The 21,400-nt window shown below is 42.0% G+C and overlaps 1 protein-coding gene across 1 annotated transcript in view; it reads right to left on the minus strand.

Annotated features, from left to right (window-relative positions):
* Window positions 1-4,906: 4,906 nt before the first annotated feature.
* Window positions 4,907-21,400, minus strand: part of LOC146706097 (carboxyl-terminal PDZ ligand of neuronal nitric oxide synthase protein) — a 55,649-nt gene continuing 39,155 nt past the window's right edge. Inside the window, exons 8-11 of the mRNA XM_085464118.1 lie at window positions 21,141-21,302; window positions 20,016-20,220; window positions 18,915-19,245; window positions 4,907-6,982 (exon numbers count right to left, since the gene is read on the minus strand). Coding sequence (XP_085320244.1) covers window positions 6,421-6,982; window positions 18,915-19,245; window positions 20,016-20,220; window positions 21,141-21,302 — 1,260 coding nt within the window. The 3' untranslated portion in view covers window positions 4,907-6,420. The remainder of the gene's footprint in view (window positions 6,983-18,914; window positions 19,246-20,015; window positions 20,221-21,140; window positions 21,303-21,400) is intronic.

Genomic DNA, 21,400 nt, shown 5'->3' on the forward strand with positions numbered 1-21,400 from the left:
TGATCGGCTCTACAAAAGCAAATTTGACTTAGAAATATATCAGACCTAGTATGTAGTGCCAGGGTAAAAAAGCAGTTTTTTTTAGGCTTTTACTTTTTAACCATTTCTGTTTTAGCTTATAGTTAATATACATTAGTTCTAAACAAACAATTTTATTGGACAACAGGCAAGAGATATGGAGTCCTGGTGTAACCTATATATTACTAAAAAATATAACCCTTATACCAGGGGTGGGGAATTCCAGGCCTCAAGGGCCAGGTTTTAGATATCACCCTGAGTCAACACACCTGAATCAAATGATTAGTTCATTACCAGGCCTCTGGAGAATGTCAAGATATGTTGAGGAGGTAATTTAGCCAGCCCTTAGTTACAAAGGCCCTTGAGGCCTGGAGTTCCCCCACCCCTGCCTTATACAATGCATACATATTACTTTTAAGATTAGGCTTGAAACTTTGACCTTTGATAAAGGTCAAAGTTAGGGCTGGATCACATGAGCCGGAACCATCCTGGAGCCAGGGTCACTACTTTGGCAGCTGCTGGCCTTTCTGTCTCTTAGCTGTTAACATTTTTCCCAGTATTTCTCCAGGTCAGCCTAGACTGCTGTTATTATCCCTGCCACAACCCAAGACTTACATGCTAGTTACTATAATAAAAAAATAAAGGTTTGGGTACAATGTTATCTGTTTTCCTAACTGCTTCTCAAAACTTTCTAGGGGGCCCATTTCCTGCTGTTCTTCTTTCGTCTTATCTTCCTCCCCTCACAACCAACCAACCAACAAACCAAGCAGATGGCTGCTGCTCCCTAATCCTGGTTCTAGCTGAGTTTTCTTCCTGTTAAAAAGGAGGTTTTCCTTCCCACTGTCACCAAACGGGACAGTGGGAGGTTGTCTGATTGTTGGGGTTTTCTCTGTATTATTGTAGGGTCATCACCTTACAATATAAAGAGCCTTCAGAGGACTGCTATGATTTGGTGCAATTTAAACTGCAGGCAAGCAGGCCACCCGCAACCAGTGACAGATGGCTTCCCCTCCCTGAGTCTGGTTCTGCCAAAGCTTTCTTCCTGTTAAAAGGGAGTTTTTTCTTCCCACTGCCACTGCCAGCACCACCAAGTGCTTGTTCACAGTGGATTTCAATTGAATTTCTCTTGAATATTGTAGTGTCCTTACCATACAATATAAAGCATGTTTCTGTGAGGTGGCACTCTATGTATAAAACTGAACTGAACTGAAGTTGTGATATAAACAGCCTCCAGAAAACCAATCATAAACTTGTATGCAGAACTGAGAATTTGCATCAGGTGTTTTCAAAAATGCTGTAAAAGAGATCACAAGGGCAGTGGAAGACAAGCAGCACACCATGCCCCTATTTCCTGTTTCACTTAAAATATTCGACACTATAGAACAACAGTATAACCGGACAATCAAAAAAAGTTTACAGAACATTGTCTGATACCTGATTCGGTTGCACTTGGTAATGACGGGCACCTCAAACTTGACTCATTCATCAAAAACAAGACAAGGGTAGATTTCACAAAGTATTTCACTAAAGAAGCTAAAAGAAGGACCCATCCAAGGACCCAAGAAAACTGGAGCGGTGCTATATTAAAAGGGCGAGACAATCACTTCTGCCTGAAAGCATCTCTTCAAAAATATAAGAGCAAAAGTCATCTGCAGCCGACCTTGGAAGTAATCATCACAACTGTTACCAGGACATGATAAAACGCAGGGATGTGTACATATTACACTGGTTTGGTTTGCATTGCCATAGTATGTTTACCTAAAAACGCTACCCTGCCACAGCTACACTCCAACCAGTGTCGAAATCAATCAAGTTACTTTCTTTTAGATGTGCTTTGTGGTATAGATGGTGAAGCCAACCAAAGTCTTTCCCATACAACTCTTCTCTGCAATTTAATACACAGCTAGTGTTTATGCTTTAAAAATATTTTTTGTTGAATCAGTATGTTAAACTTCAGCTTTTTATGAGGAATAACTACAGAGCAATATCTAAACCATTGGTGTCAAAAATAAGGCCCAGGGGGCCAGAATCAGTCTAACAAATACTCCAACCTGGCCCACTGGACAACTTTGGAAAATGTAAAGGAGGGCATAACATTTGGACTTTTAACTGTATTTCCATATATTTTCAGCCACCGGGTTATGGCTGAATTCCAGTGGAATGACGGTAATAGATGTTCCAGCCATGTGTTCCAGCCCTAAACCTAACCTTATCCCTAACCGTAACCATAACCTTATTCCGAACCTTAACCAGCAGTTAAATGGCGTAAAGTAGTGTTTTCCAAAGCGATTTCAAGAAAATGACCGAACATGTGTAGATTGAGTCCAAACGGTTCTTATATGTTCTCCTTTTTCCGATGTCGTCATTTAGGAACGCGTTGGGTACCCAAAAGCATAAAATGTTGACAATTTGTCACCTGGCGTAAAATATTAAGCTTAGGGAGTGAGAATGTGTTGATATTTTACAGCTTTTCCTATTGATAGAGAACTCTCCTGTGGTCATTCATACCACACCAAATTAAATTTGTAACAGATAAAAAAAAGCAATTAAAATACAGACATTTTTTTCCCTCACTTTGTCTGAAAGGTGAAAAGTCACGTGGCTGCAGCCTTCTTTGTGCACCAGCTTAGTGATTTCACTATACATATTAATAACAATAACAAAGAGGAAGCAAGACACTTTTCACATCCTGTGTATATAAAAATGGAGTCACTGAAACATTTAAAAGGAAAAGAGTTTTACCCTGAAAACTTGTATCCTGCCCTCTGCTTTGAACTTCTTGCTAATGTGTTTGCTACATAATTATGACCCGAGAAAAACTGATGGTATCCAGCAAGGACTTTGATATTACAAATTTGCATTTAAAGAGAGATGACACTATCACACCCTCTATCTTCTCTGTTTACTTTTCTGAGCCTTCTGCCCTGTAAATACTAAATGCAGCTGAACATTTAAACATTAGATTAATTAAAATGCGCTGAATTGCTATCTTCACAACCCTGTTGTGTTGATGTCAGAATTAAACTGTGACAGCACTGAGCGGCACCCACGGTGTGGGACGGAGAGATTTCGCAGGTCTTTCCTCCCCACTGCTGTCAGACTCCATAATAAAGACTTTAACTGATCAAGCACACACATCCATACATATGCAATAATACTAAGTGCAATAATCCTTTCTGTCATCGTTGTATTTTTACTCAGTTGTATATAGTATTTGTATTTGTATTCTATTTTTATCTTATTGTATATTTATTTTATTTTATTCTACTGTATATAGTATTTTATTTTATTCTATTCTGTACAGCTGTGTACTGTATTTATTCTTATTGTATTCTAATTTTTGCCTCATAACTTTTGCACTGTCCACTTCCTGCTGTGACAAAACAAATTTCCCACGTGTGGGACTAATAAAGGTTATCTTATCTTATCTTATCTTATCTTATCTTAAACTGTTGGGCTTCCTCATTCTCGGATGATTTCTTTAAAAAAAAGGTAACAAGATCTGATTTGTTTCTTTATCTTGGTTTCTACTGGCAGCTGTTAAAAGCAGCAGGCTTTGCATAATGAGTCGGTCCCTGTGCCTGTGATCACCAGCATCTCTCACACACACACACACACACACACACACACACACACACACACACACACACACACACACACACACACACACACACACACACACACAGCTTTTATCACTGACCGGCTCGCTCCTGTCCGTACACAGACTAATGACTTTTCAGCAGCATTAATGGGCATATAAAGGACGAGGGACATCTACTTTAAACGGCTATGTAAAGCCGAGGAGCTGGGGCTTTGGCGTGAGGCTGCCTTCCAGCTTCTATGGGCTACGTTAGATTGATCGCAGATCAGATGCAGTCTTGTATTGAATGGGCTTACTGAACAGGATGGAAACCACCTCTCTGGAGAGAAATAGGAGAGAGAGGAGGGACAAGCTGCACAAGCATCCTGCATTATTGATTATCCAGCAGGGGAATTCCATGTTGAAGGTGAGAATGAAGGCACGCAGGGACACTACACAGCTAATTTCTTATCTCCAGACTGTAGCAGAGGTGGTGTTTGCAGTCCTTAGATTAGAGAGGTGCGCAGGGAAATAACAGCATTGCCTTCTTTGCTACAGCTGCATTACACTGAGGCCCTGAAGGCTAATAAGCCTGTCAGTCAGATGTTTGCACCCTGAAGTGACAGGGCACACTGTAGAAGCGAAGTTTGCAGACTCGTGGACTAGAGAGAAGAAAAAGCTCACCTTCAAAATGATACCTTGGGAGCACAACGCCTTGGAGGAAGGGACAGGAAGTGTCGTCAAGCCTTGAAAATGTTAAGTGTGTGGTAAAGAATTTGAGAGGCATGAATTCCTAATGTCAAATGGGACTGTAATGAGATATAATGAATGCATAGCCAAACAGGCCAGAAGAGCGGACGATCTGTCTGTTCTGCTTTCCATTCAAAGCGAGGAGACGAAACCAACAGCACAGTCTTTATTGGAATCCAGCCGTGAGCTGCTACAGTAGTTCCTCAGAGCCGCACCTGTGCGCTGATATCTTACACCGCTGCGTTACTATTTGCAGTGTAATCTTCTCAATGTAGCTTCAGCTCTGGCTGTGGTTCAAATGATGTTGACTGTACAGCGGTTACAGGAAATTACACTGAATGAAAAGGCGTGCGAACAAAGATCGGCAGCAGATTAAAATATGTGCAACGACAGGAAATGTAAGCAGTACAGTAAGCACAGGTTTTCTTTGAACCCCCTCCTTCCATAGCACTCTTCTCCCTAGGTGTCCTGTGTGCAGAAGGTAACAGGAAGTAAGGGTCTAAGACTTTAGTTCATTTCAAGTGATCCACAAATAACCAGAAACAAATTTTTCTTCAGCTGTTTCTCTTTATTATTTTTTCATCCACATGTTATTGCTGTTAAGCTCCCTGCCACGTGTAATGTTGGGAAAAGCCTGATTTCTGTGTTTTGCCTGTACACCTGCAACTTTACACTCCCCCCCTGTGACCTTGTGTGCTTTACCCCTCATCTCCATTTATATTCACTTCGACTCGCAGAAGGTGGCACTTTATTCAACACCATTAACAAGGCAACAGAAACCTTATAAACGTGAAGTTAAACAGCTACTGCTTTTCATCGTCCGTCGTTCCGATTATTATCTCTAGCATTTTCTTCAACATTTTATGATTTCATTTATAAAATGTCAGACATTTAAAGTAACTCAGTTTATTGAATTTTTCAATCTGGTTTGATCTATGGTGGAACATTTTGGCATTTTCATTTCAACTTCATACAATTATTTCTTTTATAACTAAACTGTTGGGATGAGAGTGAAGTTTGATTCACTTTAAACTACTCGAGGTCCTTTTCTCTCGATTGAATGCCAACAATGTTCCCACCGTTTAGGTTAATTCACCCTGAAAACGAAAGCAGATTTGTTGGGTATTCAAGATTTGACAAAGATAGAAGCAAAGAAGAGAAAATCCATCTGCCAAGCTGTCTTTCTCCAAGGTCCTCTCTGATTCCCCAATTATCTTCCCATTCAGTATCTTGTAACAGACTCCCCACTCAGACGGGCGCAATCCATTACTTTCACGGTCATTAGCTTCATGTCGAGTTTCTCAAAAAGAAAATGCTTTTAATTCAAAAATCCCCTTTGGTTTTAAAGGATTGCATCCAAAACAAATCAATTGAATACACGGAATACCTGCAGACATTCCACTCATTTTCCCAGCAGTGCTTTAAGGCCCACGAAATGCAAGTAAGAAAAAAACCATTCTAAAACCCACTAACCTCTGAGAGTACAAAAACATAATGCACAGCGCTACACAGCTGTGCGCAGACCGCAACACATCATTTTCCATTTTTACTGACTTTCTTGTTCTTTTCTTTCCGCCCACCATTACCCGTCGGGTGCTCCTGCAGAAATCGAGGCTTCTCCCAACATCAAAATCACAAGCACTTGCATGGTCATCGTGTATCTTTAGTTTGTACCACAGTGAACCATCATACAAAATAATCTTTTAACGTCGACTACTAGCAAAAATAAAACGTGTTCCCTCGTTGGCTTTGAATTCTACGCTAAATTGACTTTAACGGTGCAAGAGGTGCTACATGTATTCTGCTAAACATTCTAGTCACTAAAAAGTAAATTAGCTCATTATTTTATTACAAAAATACTAAATCTGTCCACAGGCTAATCAACTGTACAATAGAGTACTTTCCAGGAACTGGTATCAGCTACTGTGTGCCTGTACTGTGTCACAAGTGGGTGGAACGATTAAAGGCCCTGAAATAGAGCCCAGTGCAAACATAGGAGGGTCTGATAGTAAATATTAGATTAAAAGCTGATTGCAGAAGATGATGGAAGTTTTCCAGGAGATCAATAGCTCCTAGCTCCGCTGAGGGACGTTAGGGTCCTCCTGGCTGCTCTCCAGCAGCTCATCCTCAGAAAAGCTGATGTGAAGGCAGGTATCATTCATCGGGGAGAAGGGCAGCGGGTGGCCACAAGTGTCCGACTGTGAAGTGAAGGTGGGGGCTTCAGTGGGATACGACTCAGCGGCTGAGAGAACGGTTTCCCCCCTCTCCTCCACGGGACTGTTACAGCCACTGGAGGCTGTTAAAAATGTCCCACGGTCCCCGAACAGGTCGTCGTCGTCACGCAGGGGCGACAGCAGGGACTTGGTTTCGGAGCGCACGCCCGAGTCCTCGCTGGTGGAGCAGGAGCTGCTCTCGCCGTTGCTCAGGGAGTGGAAGTCACCGGATGACAGCGAGCTGGGGGTGATGTCAGGGAACGAGATACTGCTGCTACGGCTGGGGGCTGCGTCGTTAGAGGTGACCTCTGCGGGCGTAGGCGCAGCTGCGACCTCTGACCCTGGAGACAATGTCCTGCTAGCTCTCTTGCGGTTTACGGAAGGTGGAGGAGGGTCGAGTTTGGGGATTATCTGCCTGCACCTGTCGGTGAGAAAACAGAGGCACCGGTTAGTGAAGCCTTCAACCGGCTAACATGTTGAGAAACAGTAGATTCATGAGCACATTTTCTGTTTGGTTTTTTTGGGGTTTTTTTTGCTTATTTATATTCAGCATAATTTTCTACATTATTAGTAGAAGAATGCACCTTGAGCCAGTTTTGCTCCATCAGTCACATTATACTCCATTAACCTGAGTGCACTGTGGTGTAAGCTGCTACTACACGACACAGTGACTCTGTCTCTGGCTCCTTGTTGTTCCGGCTGTCTAGGAACTTATCTACGTCCCACAGCTTCTCTGCGGGGGAAACGGAGGGACGGGCGAAGAAAAAGAGCCAAAGACTGCGGGAGGGGAAGCGTAAAGAAGCAAGGAAAAAGCTGCAGGCTTTCCCCCAACCAGAAATAGCTACATTGCTCACTCTGATTTTACCACCATAACATCATGACAAGCACCAGTGCTCACAACCACACTCAATTATAGGCATTCTCTTGGAAAATGATTCCTGACAAACATCCGATAACAAGCCTCACTTCCTCCCCGACTCCTCCCATTTACATTATAACTGTGGCTGCTAACTTCGTTCCCCCGAGAAATCTGGTCCGTGGGTGAATCCTGGGCTGAGTAATGAACTTATGTGACCTAATGATGTATTTGCCGTCTCCACACGAGGATGATGATGACAGCTACAGTAATGATGGGGAAAACATCTCCTGAGATAATTATCCGCCATTTCCTACACTAACAAATGGAGCAGCACAACGTAGCACAGGAAGGTAAAAGTCAACCTGAACTCCACTGACTCCAAAGGCACAGGGGGGTATCATTAGTAAGCCAGTGTAGCTGTGGGGATTGCAATGCAGATGAAGAAAAATGTAGCAATGAAAGGGCCGGCATTCAAAGGTTGTGGTTCCCTGAGAATGGAGCCGACTGCTTTAGGATCCCTCGACTTTTCCTCAAAGGACAGCATGTGGTAACTTTTTTATTTTCAGTTAAATGTATTGGAAACTGTTTTTATTGACTGACACAAAATGTGGCACCTGCATCAACGGTGGCCACAGGCTGAGTTTTAATGAGGTTAGCAGGTTAACATTTGTGGTTTTCCATGAAACGATGTAAAGAAATTTTTGGTGGAGACATTCATGTTTATACTCAAAGTAGCACACATAGTGAGCCCTAAAGGCAAATGAATCCACTTGATTCTTACTCATATTTAGCTTCTTTTTGGGCTGGTAGGTTCACTGTTCACGCACAATCTGCTCATTTAACGGTTTGACTCTGCAGCAGGTTTAAATGGTGTTATTTTTAAAGTGCTGCCAAGTTGTGGCTTGGATTCCAGCTGGATTGAGCATCAGGCTATTTTCTTTTCCTCTACTTTCTGTCACTATTTTGATTTAGCACTACTCTGGAAGACCAGGACATACAACTGGGATTGGGGTTGTCAACAGAACAGATACTGCTGTGAATCTTCTGGAACTGAACGAGATGAAATATGCCAGGAAGTGTTTTAGTTTATCCTCACTTGCTAAAGAAATAAAACAGGAACACACACAAGCACAGGATAAACTACACTTGGAAGATTGTGACTAGTACAGCTGCTGTAATTGCTTTGCCACGCTCATTAATAAGAAGGCTGGTATGGAAGTACTTAGTATTCGAGGTAGATGACCAACGAATTCGTCAACCAATTCGCCAAAGGCAAAATGTAAAAATGCTGTCATGTCATTGCAAGGGACGAGGAAATAGTTCCAATACTTTAGCGAACCACTTAAAACAACTGACATTCAACAGCATCCAAAGTTAAGTCAGCTATAGTGCTGATTGTAGGGCTGCCACAAACGATTATTTTGATAGTCGACTAGTCACCGATTATTTTTGCGATTAGTCGACTAATCAGATCATCATCCATTGAACGTAAAAGTACAGCTTATTGCACCAGCAGCATCTGCTCTTATAAGTGTTTAAGGTCTGTGCTAACTAAAAATAAAGACAAGATGATAGTTAATTGAATTCTAATTAAATGTGCAGATTGTTTCGGTGGAGTTTAATAAACTCAGCCGATTTACTCAGGAACAAATAAAATACTGAAAAAAGCCAAACAATAACATTTTTAGGGTTAGCTTACATTTTTAAGTTATCTAAGTGACTTGTATATGTTTAACCTGAGTAGGGCGGTGGGTTTGAAAACGATCTGCCGGGAGTCCGGTGCTCTCATGGCCCCCGGCTAGCTATCGAGCTAGTGGGTAACAGACGCCTCCGAAAACGTCGGAGCGCTTTTGAAAATATGCGGTGTCCTGATAAACTGAGCCGATATTTGAGGTTTACACAGCTACATTCTCGCCTGAAAATATGTTAAACGTTTATTTTGTGACCCAGAAAGAATAATAAGAGTAATATTAAAACTAACTAGCTGCCGCCATTGTTGACAACTGCGCTGGGCCGCGCTATGAATTCTGGGACACAGTTTCTTCTTCGGGGTTTAACGGCAGCTGGCATCCTTGTACATGCAGTGCTGCCATCTTCTGTTTCAGTCCGTTATTACACTCTTAAATCCTGCTATTATTCCTGCTTTTGGGATCTTACAAAGCTTCAAATGACGCGTCGACTATTAAATCAGTCGTCGACGATTTTGATAGTCGACGTAATCGTGACTAGTCGACTAATCGTGGCAGCCCTAGCTGATTGGCTAAATTAAAGTAAATTATTGCTTCAATAAATGCTTAAACTAATGTTAATGTATATAACATTACAACTTCTAATATTAACCTTTTTTAAATAAATACTCTGCCAACACCATGTCTGTATTTTAAAGTTACAGTGTGTAAAATCTCACCACTAGACGTCAGTAGATTTCTTTACCCTTCCCAATTCAAGAGCACAATCCTAGCTATGGTGGCCACCGTTTATTTGTATTGAGTGTCAGTCTGCTAACCCTTTCTGCTGTGAGCGAAACTTTGACATTTAGCAAATAAGCTCTCATACATTATGAGAATGTAATCAAGTTGTTTATCAGAGCGAAAGCGTGATTTGTAACATACATGAGCCTAACATTAGCTGGCATGACGTTAGCTTATAACCAGCTGTTGTTGCTGGATAAAACATGTATTATCCTTCACATCTTGAGTCTGAAGAGCTAATTTAAATTTTATTATTATGTAACATAACAGCTTTCATTCTATATTATGTAGAGCTACAGAGTGTTAGTGATTAAACAGTAGATACTTTAGCAAGAAAATACTGAAAATAGGTCACTGAACTTTAAAAATCCAATGCTCAGTTAGTCCCGTTAGGTGTACAGAATACAAGATGAGCTAAGGACTGGGGTCAGACTTTTGACTGTGAAATGGCCCACAGTAGCCCACAGTGATCAAGTCGTCCAGTGCTCATTATCCTATAAAGTCAAGTGATTATTATGAGAGTACCTGCAATGACAGTACAAACACAGTTCAAAAGAGAACATGAGTGCTTACTTCTGGTGTATCATTTGATCAGCAATTAGATTCAGTTGATTTCACTGTGGATTTATCTTTTTTTCACAATGCAGCTGGAAAACTACTACTTCCACTACTTCTAAATTGAGGCAGGGCACAAAGACAAGCGCAGTCACAATTCCCGGCTGATCCCAAGCTAACCAGCAGCAAATGACTCCTCAGCAATCTTCTACGCATCCAACTGGAATCTCATATAGGGTGTGATATTAAAACTAGTTTAGTTGTTGTGCACCTGCCAGCTGCTTTGGATTCCACCCCAGCTCCTCCCTTAGTGCTGTGTGTGACTTAATTGTCATATTGGTCAGTGAATGCCACTCGGATCTGTGCTGCAGGTCTTGCTGCTGCTATGGGAGGAATGCTCCCGGTTGGCCTTTCCACGTTTCATAAATGCTGATTAATATAAATTAACTCTGATGTAAATACAGTTCTGTTTTGACTGTAGTGGTCCTGACTGAACTTGATTAATTACAAGATTTCTGATGGTTTCTTTAATAGCTGCTTGTCACACATGCAGCAGAACAGTACGTGAGACCTCTGGTGCTTTATGGCGGTGGATGGTCTTCTCAGATTCTCTCGGTAAATCAAAACATGCATGTGACAAAAACACACACTCACACTCTAAAATATCTCACAGAGCCGACTCTAACAGATCGAGTCTAAGACAGGTACATAAAGATGTGCCGCTCCTCCAGCCCTGCTCTGACAGTTTTACAGCTCAGGCCAAACCTCCACAGATAAAATAATACCACGTCTTGACAAGAACGTTTCCTCTCTTCTGGCAAAACCGGGAGAGACAAAACAATCCAACAAAAGGTGGAAAACAGAGACAAAAGTGCTGTGCATAAAACATTTGTGACTCATTGATTACCTCAATGCTAATGCGGCTTCTAAATTTGCAGAAGCACATTTGAATGTAAATAGAGGTTACGCAGTCATTAGCAGAGAAATCACTGGCGAGACCTACGCACGAGCCAGCGAACACCCACACTGTTCATCCACTGCATGCACAGCCTCATGCTTGTGCCACAGACACATGCTCCACATGCTGGTTACCATGAGTAATACTCACATAGAGGGAGGAGAAGGGGCAGAGAAGAGGAGGAAGAGGAAGAGAGGAAGGGGGCTTAGGCAGTGGCAGAGAGCTCCCCGGGCTCCCAGGGAGAAGCAGGTTGGTGCGGTAAACGATGAGAGGGATGGGGATGGGGACAGGGCGATGAAAGGCATGAGCTGGGGGGGTTTAAGGCAGTGGCTGATGATATCTCGTTAGGAAATGAGGGATGGTTAGAGGAAGAAGAGGATGAGCAGGAGCGGGTCCTCACACCTGTACCAAAGAGAGGCCACAATTAGACGACAGAGAGTCGGGGAGCTATGCATGTGGAAGGAATAACAGCTAAAAGGTTTTGGATTTGAACATTTCCATCATTGGTACCCTCCGTGGTAATATCTAATACCACACAGTAGCAGACAGGAATGGAGATATTCGGTCGAGCAGCTGGGTGTGGAAGTATTTTCCCCCATTCTAAACTCAGCTTCAACAAGTCAATAATAACTTCGGTGTTACATAAGGTGGAAACATGCACTTCCCTGACTAGACCAAAGGTTTTTCCATCAGTCTGACTTGGTGCGTGGCGCTGAATACAGCTGCAAATGCCAGCAAGAGGTGAAAATCAGAGAGATAGCGCATTCAAAATGCTTTGTGGAAAATATGCATTTTACAAAAGTCACCTTTAGCTGACCTGAAATCCAAAGGTAGCATTGCAAAGTACTGCATGACCTCAATTCCAAAAAACCTGGAGTGCTGTGTAAAATGTAAATAAATACACAAAGCAAAGCTCTGCAAATCTCACAAACCCATATTTTACTTGCAATATAATGTGGAAAACATAACCAATGTTTAAAATGAGAAAATGTACCAATTTAAACAAAAAATAGGGTCATTCTGACGTTGATAGTAGCAACACATCTTTTAAAAAAAGCTGTGAAGTAGGGAAGGGGCCATGTTCACCATGGTTTAACAATACTCGATAAACATCTGGGAACTGAAAAGACCAGGTGCTGGACTTTTGGGAGAGGGATGTTGTCCCATTTTATTTGTGATATATGAATCTAACTGCTTAACAGTCCTGGGTCTTCTTTGTCATCATTTTTATTTCATAATGGACCAAATGTTTTAAATTAGTAAAAAGTCTGGACAGCAGGCAGGGCAGCACCTGGACTTTTCAACTACAAAGCTGTGCTGTTTAATAGCTGCAGTAAGCGGTTTAGGATTGTCTATCTAAAATATGAAATGCCTTCCTTGCAAAACCTGTTTGCACCTTTCAGCACTCATGATGCTTTTGAGATGTGCAAACTGCAAATTATGCAGACAATAATGCACCCCCAATACAATCAGAGATGCAATTTCTATTCTTTACTCCAGAGAATGCAGTGTCCACGTTTTCCAAAAATAATTTCAGTTTATCCAACCGCAGAACAATTTTACAGTTTAATTTAGTCTATTTGAAATGAGCGCTGGTTCAGAGAAGACAGCAGAATTTCTGAGCAGTGTTCACATATGGGCACTTTGTTGAATGTTAGAGCTTTAACCTCTATTTGTGGATGGCAAAATGAACTGTGTTTACAGACAAATACTTTTGGAAGTGTTCTTGAGCCCACGCAGTGACTTTACAGACAGAATCACGCCTGTTTTTAATGCCTTGCTTCCTGAAGGCCAGAAGATATGGAAATCTAGTATTGATTTTTATCCTTCTTTCTTACGCACAGAGATTTCTCCAGATTTTCTTAATGTTTTGACAATGCTATGTACTACTGATGATGCTTTTCTCAAATTCTTCACAATTTTACATTATTCTGAACTTTTCCACAATTTGTAGCACCAGGTTTTTGCAGACCAGTGAAACCACTGCCTGTAAAAACCATGTTACTGACCTGTTAACCTAGTTATTCCCCCCAACAGCTGTTTCTTTGTAGTGCTACTTACTTTTCTAGCCTTTTTGGCTTTTGTCAAATTCAAAAAGCGCTAATACCATTTTACAGAATTTTGTTCGTTTATTTACATTTTCACAGCAATTCTAACATTTTTGGAATTTGGAATTTACTTAAAACTGAAAGGATTACTGTCATTCACTGTGCTGGTTATTCTGGCACTATAAGTTACTGCATTTTTTTCATGTATTGTAATCTGTAAAAACTGGACAGAACACAAAACCTTGAGGCCTGTCAATTGCCTTAGAACAGCAATGCAAGTCAACTACTTTAGGCATGCATAAATAATGTCAATAATTACCTCGCTTGAAAATAATTTGTGGTTAAATTAAAAACTTGCAGAGAAAACAAAAGCTGCTGGTGTAGCTACAGTAAAATATCTCCAAGCTGCTGTCGCTTTGCTGCTAGCTTTCTACATGCTACGTTAGCGATCCTGCTAGCAGCTAATGATGCATGGTTTGAACTGAAATGTGCCAGCTCTGACATCCAATCCAATCCAGTTTTTCGAGTCAGGACTGAACTGAGCTCACGACTGGACTCCATTAGATTGGATTGGTGCATTGCTACTTGGTGGCACATGATAAATCTGCAAAGTAGTGATTAATTTTCCTTCCATAACTCAAAAATATCACAAAAACAAAATATCTTCTTAATAAAAAACTTTCCACAGACAAGTCTATTACTTAAGAAATGGTTAGTAGATGGAGTACCAGTGCCTTTTCCCTGAATTATTTTACTACCAAAGATATGTGACAGCCTTTTCACTGTCTGTTCTTGAACTAATAAATCTCACATGAAAATAAACGAACAGAGCGGAGAGAGGAGCAAAGGCTTTTTAAAACATTTATTTACAACCTAAGTACACATGACTAATTTTTTAACCATTAAATAAAAAGGAACAAAGCAGTCAATCACGAAGAGAAAGAAGAAAAGAAGTAGGACGTGTAAACTCAAAGGGGACGCTGGGCCTTTGTAAAAGCATCTTGTTTTTCTACAGAAACTAACACTTAACCCCAGTCGAGGGTGTTGGTTAGATGTCCGTGTGGGACGTTTAAGTTTGTAGATGGACGAACGTGAAAGTCTGCAAAACTTCAAAATTCCACTAATTTTTCTGAAAAGCAGAAACCTGCCAATTTGAGTGCCTGTCAAAGCTCATTCTTACAAACTTTCCAGCTTTGCAGACATCACATTCAGCCCAATCTGAGTCCGAAGGCACGAATGAATCTTGCTGAAAAACTGTCAAAAAACATTACAGTAACAGTTTGTGAAAAACAGCATGCAAATTCAGCGGACAGTATGGGTTCTGCCCAAATGCCTAAAACCATTATCCAGTACGCTCCCATCACATTTGTGCAATCAAATTATCAGCCGGCGAGGTCTGATAGTGCAGCTCGGAAACAGAGACCATGATGTGATGAAGCAGCAAAATGAAGAAAAGATGGAGGAGAAAGGAATATCATGAGATAGGTCAGGAAATGTGATTATGCAACATGCAGTCCTGTCGGAGAGAGTGGAAGAGAATGCAGTGTATACAGTGCAGTGTATGCCACGGGAAAGTATGACTCACTTGTGAATATAAGCTGGCTACTATATGTTTCTGTCTGAGCTCTGTGTGGGCAGGCTGCAGCTTTTAGCAGCATTGTGGCTCAAGGGATGTCAATCTTTGGTCTGTCTACCACTTTGGTCCAGGTAGAGATATCTCACTAACGTATGGATTGACTCAACATTTTGTACAAACGTCCGTGCACTCAGGAGTCTCCGCTCACTTTAGTCATCCTCTTACTCAGCTCAAAGTTGTGGCAACAAAGTGTATTTTAAGCCTACTATAACATCCTGTTTTGATCCCACTCGTGTTGTGTAAAGGTTGACTCACTACACGGCTGGCTATACACCGAACGCTATAAGCGGCAACATAAAGCACCGGGGACAGCTGGCGAGCTGAAGAACACACATATGAATTTGTAGGATAATGCGTGGTGATTTTGCATTAACAGTGCCAATAGATTCTGTCACTCTGCTTGACCAGTGCTAGATATGGGAGCAAGGGAGGGCGGGGAGGGGGGTAAAGAAGAGATGGGAGGGAGAAGATGGCACTGGAGGACCTGTCTAGTCATTCGCAGAACATAAAATTGGGCCACTCAGGCTGTAAACATTGATCCGCTGGGGAAATCCAGAAAACAAAAGCAAATGGAAGCAATAAAATTTGCTATGCAGCGGGTGGGGGAGGGCAGACACAGGAGGCGTCTCACTGCGTCAAAGGTAATGCAAAGGAGTTTGGCAAACGGGTGGGGTGGGGGGACACAATAACACAAAGGAGATGAAGTTTCCATTTTTCCACTGCCGCCCCCACCTCCCCTCTATTTTTCCTATGCTGTAGCAAATTTACAAGATCTGGCTGGGCTACATAAGCTTCATCACATCACCTAATCTAAACAGCAAAAAAGGTCAAAACTGTTTGTTGTGTATTTCTTCTGCTCAGCAGTAACCCTGACTTTCATCCCTTTTGTATGTCGTTTGTGTAAGAGCCGGGCATCAAATTTCAAGATTGCTTTTTACATAAAGATGATGTCACTCAGGAGAGGACGCTAACACAAGCCAATACAGGAGGAGGAGGATGAGGAGGAGGGTGGCAGCCAGAGAAAAGTCACTTTGGTGGTAAGTTCCTGAGCTACTTCGTCTTTTAAAATAGAAAATGTGGTGGGGCAGTGAAACAGCGGGAGCGAGAGGGCCTTGCATGCGAGCCGCACACTCCCAGAAGAATTCAATATTCAGATGGAAATGTACAGTAACAGGACGCTTCTCTTTGGAAGACGTCTGAGGTTAACCTTTGTTTTTTCTTTTGCTTATGCAAAAAAAAAAAAGATAGTAGCAGGGTAGAGTTTCAGGTTGTGAATGGATGTGAGTGGGGACTGGCTGGGACGAAACCACAGGCTATGAGTCTGGATAAGCACAAGCAATCTGCCAGGTCAACTTCCCATTTTCCTCCTTCACTGTTTTGAAATCATCTTAAAGATGCTCTGTAGAGCCAATTTAAGTGTGTGAATGAAAGGAAAAGGAAACTGGATAAAAAGGAAATTACTAAAAGAGTTTATCCTGACTGAGAACTCTCCTGGATCTTTTGTAGTAAAAGTTTAGAGCAGGAGGGGTTTTAAGAGCATTTAAACCTAATTAAAAAGTGATTATACACAGTAGTTCTATATATGTTTGCAAGGCATGTGTGTGTGTGTGTGTGTGTGTGTGTGTGTGTGTGTGTGTGTGTGTGTGTGTGTGTGTGCGTGCACAGGTATCACTGGGCGGCATGCCAGACAATTTAGATGCTGAGTCAAAGGTAAGGTAGTAAAAGCAATTCACAAGATAAAATGTGCAAGCGAGAAATGGAGCCTCGAGTAAGCCTGAAAAGCAAAACACATTAATAATGAATTATTGCAAGAAAACGATCACATTTACTGTCCTTATTCTCTCGATGTGTGGTTTAATGGCCATGCATGCTGCTTATGTCAGTTTGTGTTTGGGGTAACCAGGCTACGCAGCGACATACACATCCGCTAGCTTTCAGTGTTATTAGCGGGGAACAGCTCGACTCAGCAGAAAACGCCTCCAGCTAATCAAAGTGTGACTGCAGTCAGGGGATTACAGAACACGGGGGAGAGAAGGTTTCGGGTTAGACAAACAAAGAGGGGATTGGAGTTGCTCATGAGAGGGAATGAGATTTAAGAGAAACACACGAAACTCCATCAGCTCTAAACTCTGGCCTCGTGTTTCTGTTTCATGAAACAAACTCATGTTGAGAAGCCATTAAAGGAGCTTAACGTTCGGGGGAAATGTTCAGCAAGTTGGACGAGGATATGTGTGCTAAATGTCAATCTATACTCCTTAGTTTAACTTAACAGGAGAAACAGCTAATGCTGTTCAGTCCAAAGTTAGCAAAACCCGCCTGCTAGCGTCGTTAAAGGTTACCAATCCAATCAACTTCTTTGAAACAAAGTTCTGCTTGTTATTACTTTTCAGTTTTTTATAATACTCCACATCATTCACATTTAACTCTAGAATACTAGTATACAGAGTTAATGCTGACTGCAAGGTGACTAGGTCCTGTGGCTGCACACTAAGCCTAAATCCTCACCACTCTTCCACCGTGCTTGACAGTTGGACTGAGTTCCAATTTGGTTTGTTTTTTACCAAATGTGCCACTGTGCATTAAACCAAACACCCCTCCACCTGTCCAAAGGAGATTTTTGCAGAATTCTCAAGATTTGTTTAGGTGCAACTTTGCAAACTTAAGCCATGCTTACGCATTCTTTTTAGAGAGAAGAGGCTTTCTCTTACCAACCCTTCCAAACAAGTCATACTTTTCCAGCGTTTTTCTAATCGTACAATCATGAACTTTAACATTTAACATGCCAACTGAGGCCTGTAGAGTCTGAGATGTAGCTCTTGGGTTTTTTTGTAGTTTCTCTGAGAATTGCACAGTCTGACCTTGGGGTGAATTTGCTCCTGGGAAGGCTGGCAAGTGTGTGGAATATTTTCCACTCTTAAATAATCGTTCTCACTGTAGGATGATGGACAACTTGTGTGGAAATGGCTTTATAACCCTTCCCAGATTGATGACAGCAACAATTGCCTCTTTGAGATCAGAGCTAATGTCCTTCCTCCTCGCCATTTCGTTAACACACACACTTGCATGCTCGAGACCAGCAAAACTGCCAAAACGTTTCCTTTTAGAGAGGTGCTCACACTTGCTGATGATGAATAAATCAAATGCATTTGATTAGCAGCACCTGGCTGCTAATTACCCTCTTAACTCCTTTAGAAGCAATGAAGGTGTAGATAAATTTTTATGCACAGCATGTGCATTTGAACTTTTACTAATTAAATAACTACACAGTGCAATATGGCATCTGTAGTTGTTCATCTGAATTTTACTTTATTTTAAAAGCCACATAATTTTTGTTCTTATCTCCTGATATGTAAAACGACTGATTGACTATACAAGCCGTATTTCTCTTCTGTCATCATGGACATGGGAGATGGATGAGCAAAATCTCCACGCCCCACCACTATCTGGTGGATACATCGCTGCTGCTATTACCAACAAACAGTGCTATGTTGATCACACTGCTGTGAAGGCACAGACTCTGAACTGTTAGTGGCAGGGCTTTGCCTAGGCTAGATAGCCAAGGAATTTTCATATACCAAATTCCCCCCTCAGGCAACTGCATGTGATGTCCTCCACTCTCTGAATTCTTGTATAAAAGAATTCTCACTCTTGTGTATTTGAGGAAGTGATATGAACAATTTCCCAATGCTGGGATAAGCCAATTTGTTGTTTGTAATAGCGTTACAGCAAAACAGAAATTTCTGTATGTATGTATATGTAATTGCTTCACTCCAGCCACCCAATATTGTCTTTTTCTTTACAATAAACATGAAGACAGCAGTCTTACTTTTCATCCATGCTGGCAGAGTTTCGGGATGTGAACGGGACAATCTCATTGCCGGACATCTCCTTGTCTTCCACAGCGCCATTTGCTCTGATGAAGGGGTCCAGGTCATTGTTGGCTGAGGCTGGTGGTTTGACGCCGCTCTCCATGTTAAGCAGATTGAGGTAGGACTCAGCACAGCCCACCTGGGTGGGCGACAGGGGCGAGGTTTCGAACAGCCGTGAGGGCGTGGAGGTGATGAGGTGGTCCAGGGTCTGACTGTAGTGATTCTTCAGATTTAAGGACAGGGACTTTGCTGATGCTGAAACTAAGCCACCTGATGACTGCTGGCCATCTGAGAAAAACAGAAAAAATGGGAGACAAATCAACAAGAGGTTTAATGACACGAGTCACCTGTAACCAGCATGCAGACTTTTTAGAATAGTTTGTTAAGATTTCTAACTTTCATTATAGAAAAAGATCTGGTTGTGCACTGATCTCAGGCCAGCCGCACCTGAGGTCAGCAAGATTTTCTCTAAGCCAACACAACTAATGTAGAGACTGACAGCTCTGCCTCTAGTTAGTTTCATTCTTTTAGCTGAAAAAGAACAAAGAATAAAGGCTGTTATCATCACCTTCTCACTGAGAAGTAAGATATTGCTGAGGGGAAGTGTTTTTAATCCACTGCGCACAGTATGATTTATGCCACTGTGCGTTACACGGGAATGCGTGGGGGGGGGGATAACACAGTATGGGGTTGATGCATGGTTCTCGATTTTAATTTTCAAGCCTGTATAAAAGCGCAGTAGTCCTTTCAACGTAAAATGTCATCTGTCGGGCTGGCAGCCACACACTCCTTTTCAGTTTGGTTAAATTTCTCCAGGCTGAATTGCTCGACAGTTTATGCTGAAATTTCATCTTCCATCACCACAAGCACAGATGACAATGCTGGCAGGCGCGGGAAATCGGTGAGTGAGCGTGGCTTGTGTCGTGACTTTCATCCACAGGCCAAAAAAAAAAAAGGAGTGAGCAATCAAGACCGCAGCACATAGACAACCTGACCTGACAACAAATTACTCAAAAGGCAACATGCTGTTCTCAGCAGTCACCCCTCCAGTCGCCTACCGTGTCCATTAGCTTGCAGCTCCTGTTGCGGCTGCCCTGGGTGTGTTGCTTTCAGGGCGCGGGCCTCCAGCTCTTTCAGCTGCTGCACGAGCAGGGTCAGGTGTTGCAGCAAATCCCTGTTCTGCAGCAGCAGCTGGTGGACGCGGGCCTGAGCCTCGATACGAGCGGCGGTCTCTGCTGCCATCTGATCTTTCAGCAGCTGTACCTGGAGAGAGAACAAAGGCCGAGGTGTGTTTTGTTTGAGTGGGAACATTTCTGACCTGAGCGTGCAAAATGGAAACATAAACAGTGTTCTTATACATCGCACCCGGCATAAGCTCCAGAATTTTGCGGAGACAAATTTAGATTTACGTTACTTTCTATATTTATAATAACTAGACTGCAATGGGAAGTGCTGACATTCTGGCTGTTTGGGTCTAAGACTGACTAAGTGGTTGGTGCAGAAGACTTACTGCATTCAAATGTTTTGTTATCATCATTTGTGTGTCTATGTTTCAGCCCAGGCAGTGAGATATTAAGCTGCAATAACTGTCCTTCCATTACTGTGTCAGTTCTGCCCTCTAGTGGGACAACATTAATATGAGAAACACAGAGAAGCAGGTAATAAACTGTTTGTTGCTGTTTTCTCATTATGCAAATTCGGAATGTGCTCTGGGGTGAAGCAGAGAAAAGTCTACCTTATTTTTGTGCATTATCCATGTACGTTTCTAAATAGGCCAAAGGAAGTTTAGTCATTTTTGCCATTAGGCAAATTCACAGCATGAGCCAGGATCAACCTAAAAAGTTACTGGCAATAGCAAAAATCATTTATTTTAATTCTGAGTAATGAAATGCCATCTTCAAAGTGCCTCTAATAATCTGAAATCCTGCTGGTAGAAGACGATAATAAAAAACATAAAAGAATATTTTTTAAATGTTAGTTATTTATGAAGTGTGAATAGAGACATTTACCACTTAATATCTGACGTGCAGCTAAGTCCAGTTACAGTGAATCTCATCATAAAGCTCTGAATCTGTATTTTTATTACATGTACAGCAGAGGATTAAAAAGTATTCTGTACTTTGGGATTTTTGTGTGTGTCTAATGCTGTACACCCTGTAAGACTGTGTGTATATGATTCTTACCTGAGCAACAGCCACGTGTGTGTGCTGCTGCTGCTGCTGCAGCTGCTGCTGAAGAAGCTGCAGGTAGTGCTGTGATGCCAGCGGAGTAATAGAAGGAGAGCAAGGGCTGCTGGGAGTAATGCCTTGGGATGTCACAGTGAAGAGGGACCTTCGATCGAAGTCCTAACCCCAGACAAACAACACGGAGAGAAAAAAACACACTTATTGATGAAAACAGGCTGGCTTGGGACGAAGGTATGAGGTTCGAGCCTTCAGAACCC

This window comes from Copadichromis virginalis, linkage group LG7 (assembly GCF_057382275.1).
Source record: "Copadichromis virginalis isolate Kocher_CV1m ecotype Utaka linkage group LG7, C_Virginalis_male_GT1.1, whole genome shotgun sequence".
NCBI classification, from domain to species: domain Eukaryota; kingdom Metazoa; phylum Chordata; class Actinopteri; order Cichliformes; family Cichlidae; genus Copadichromis; species Copadichromis virginalis.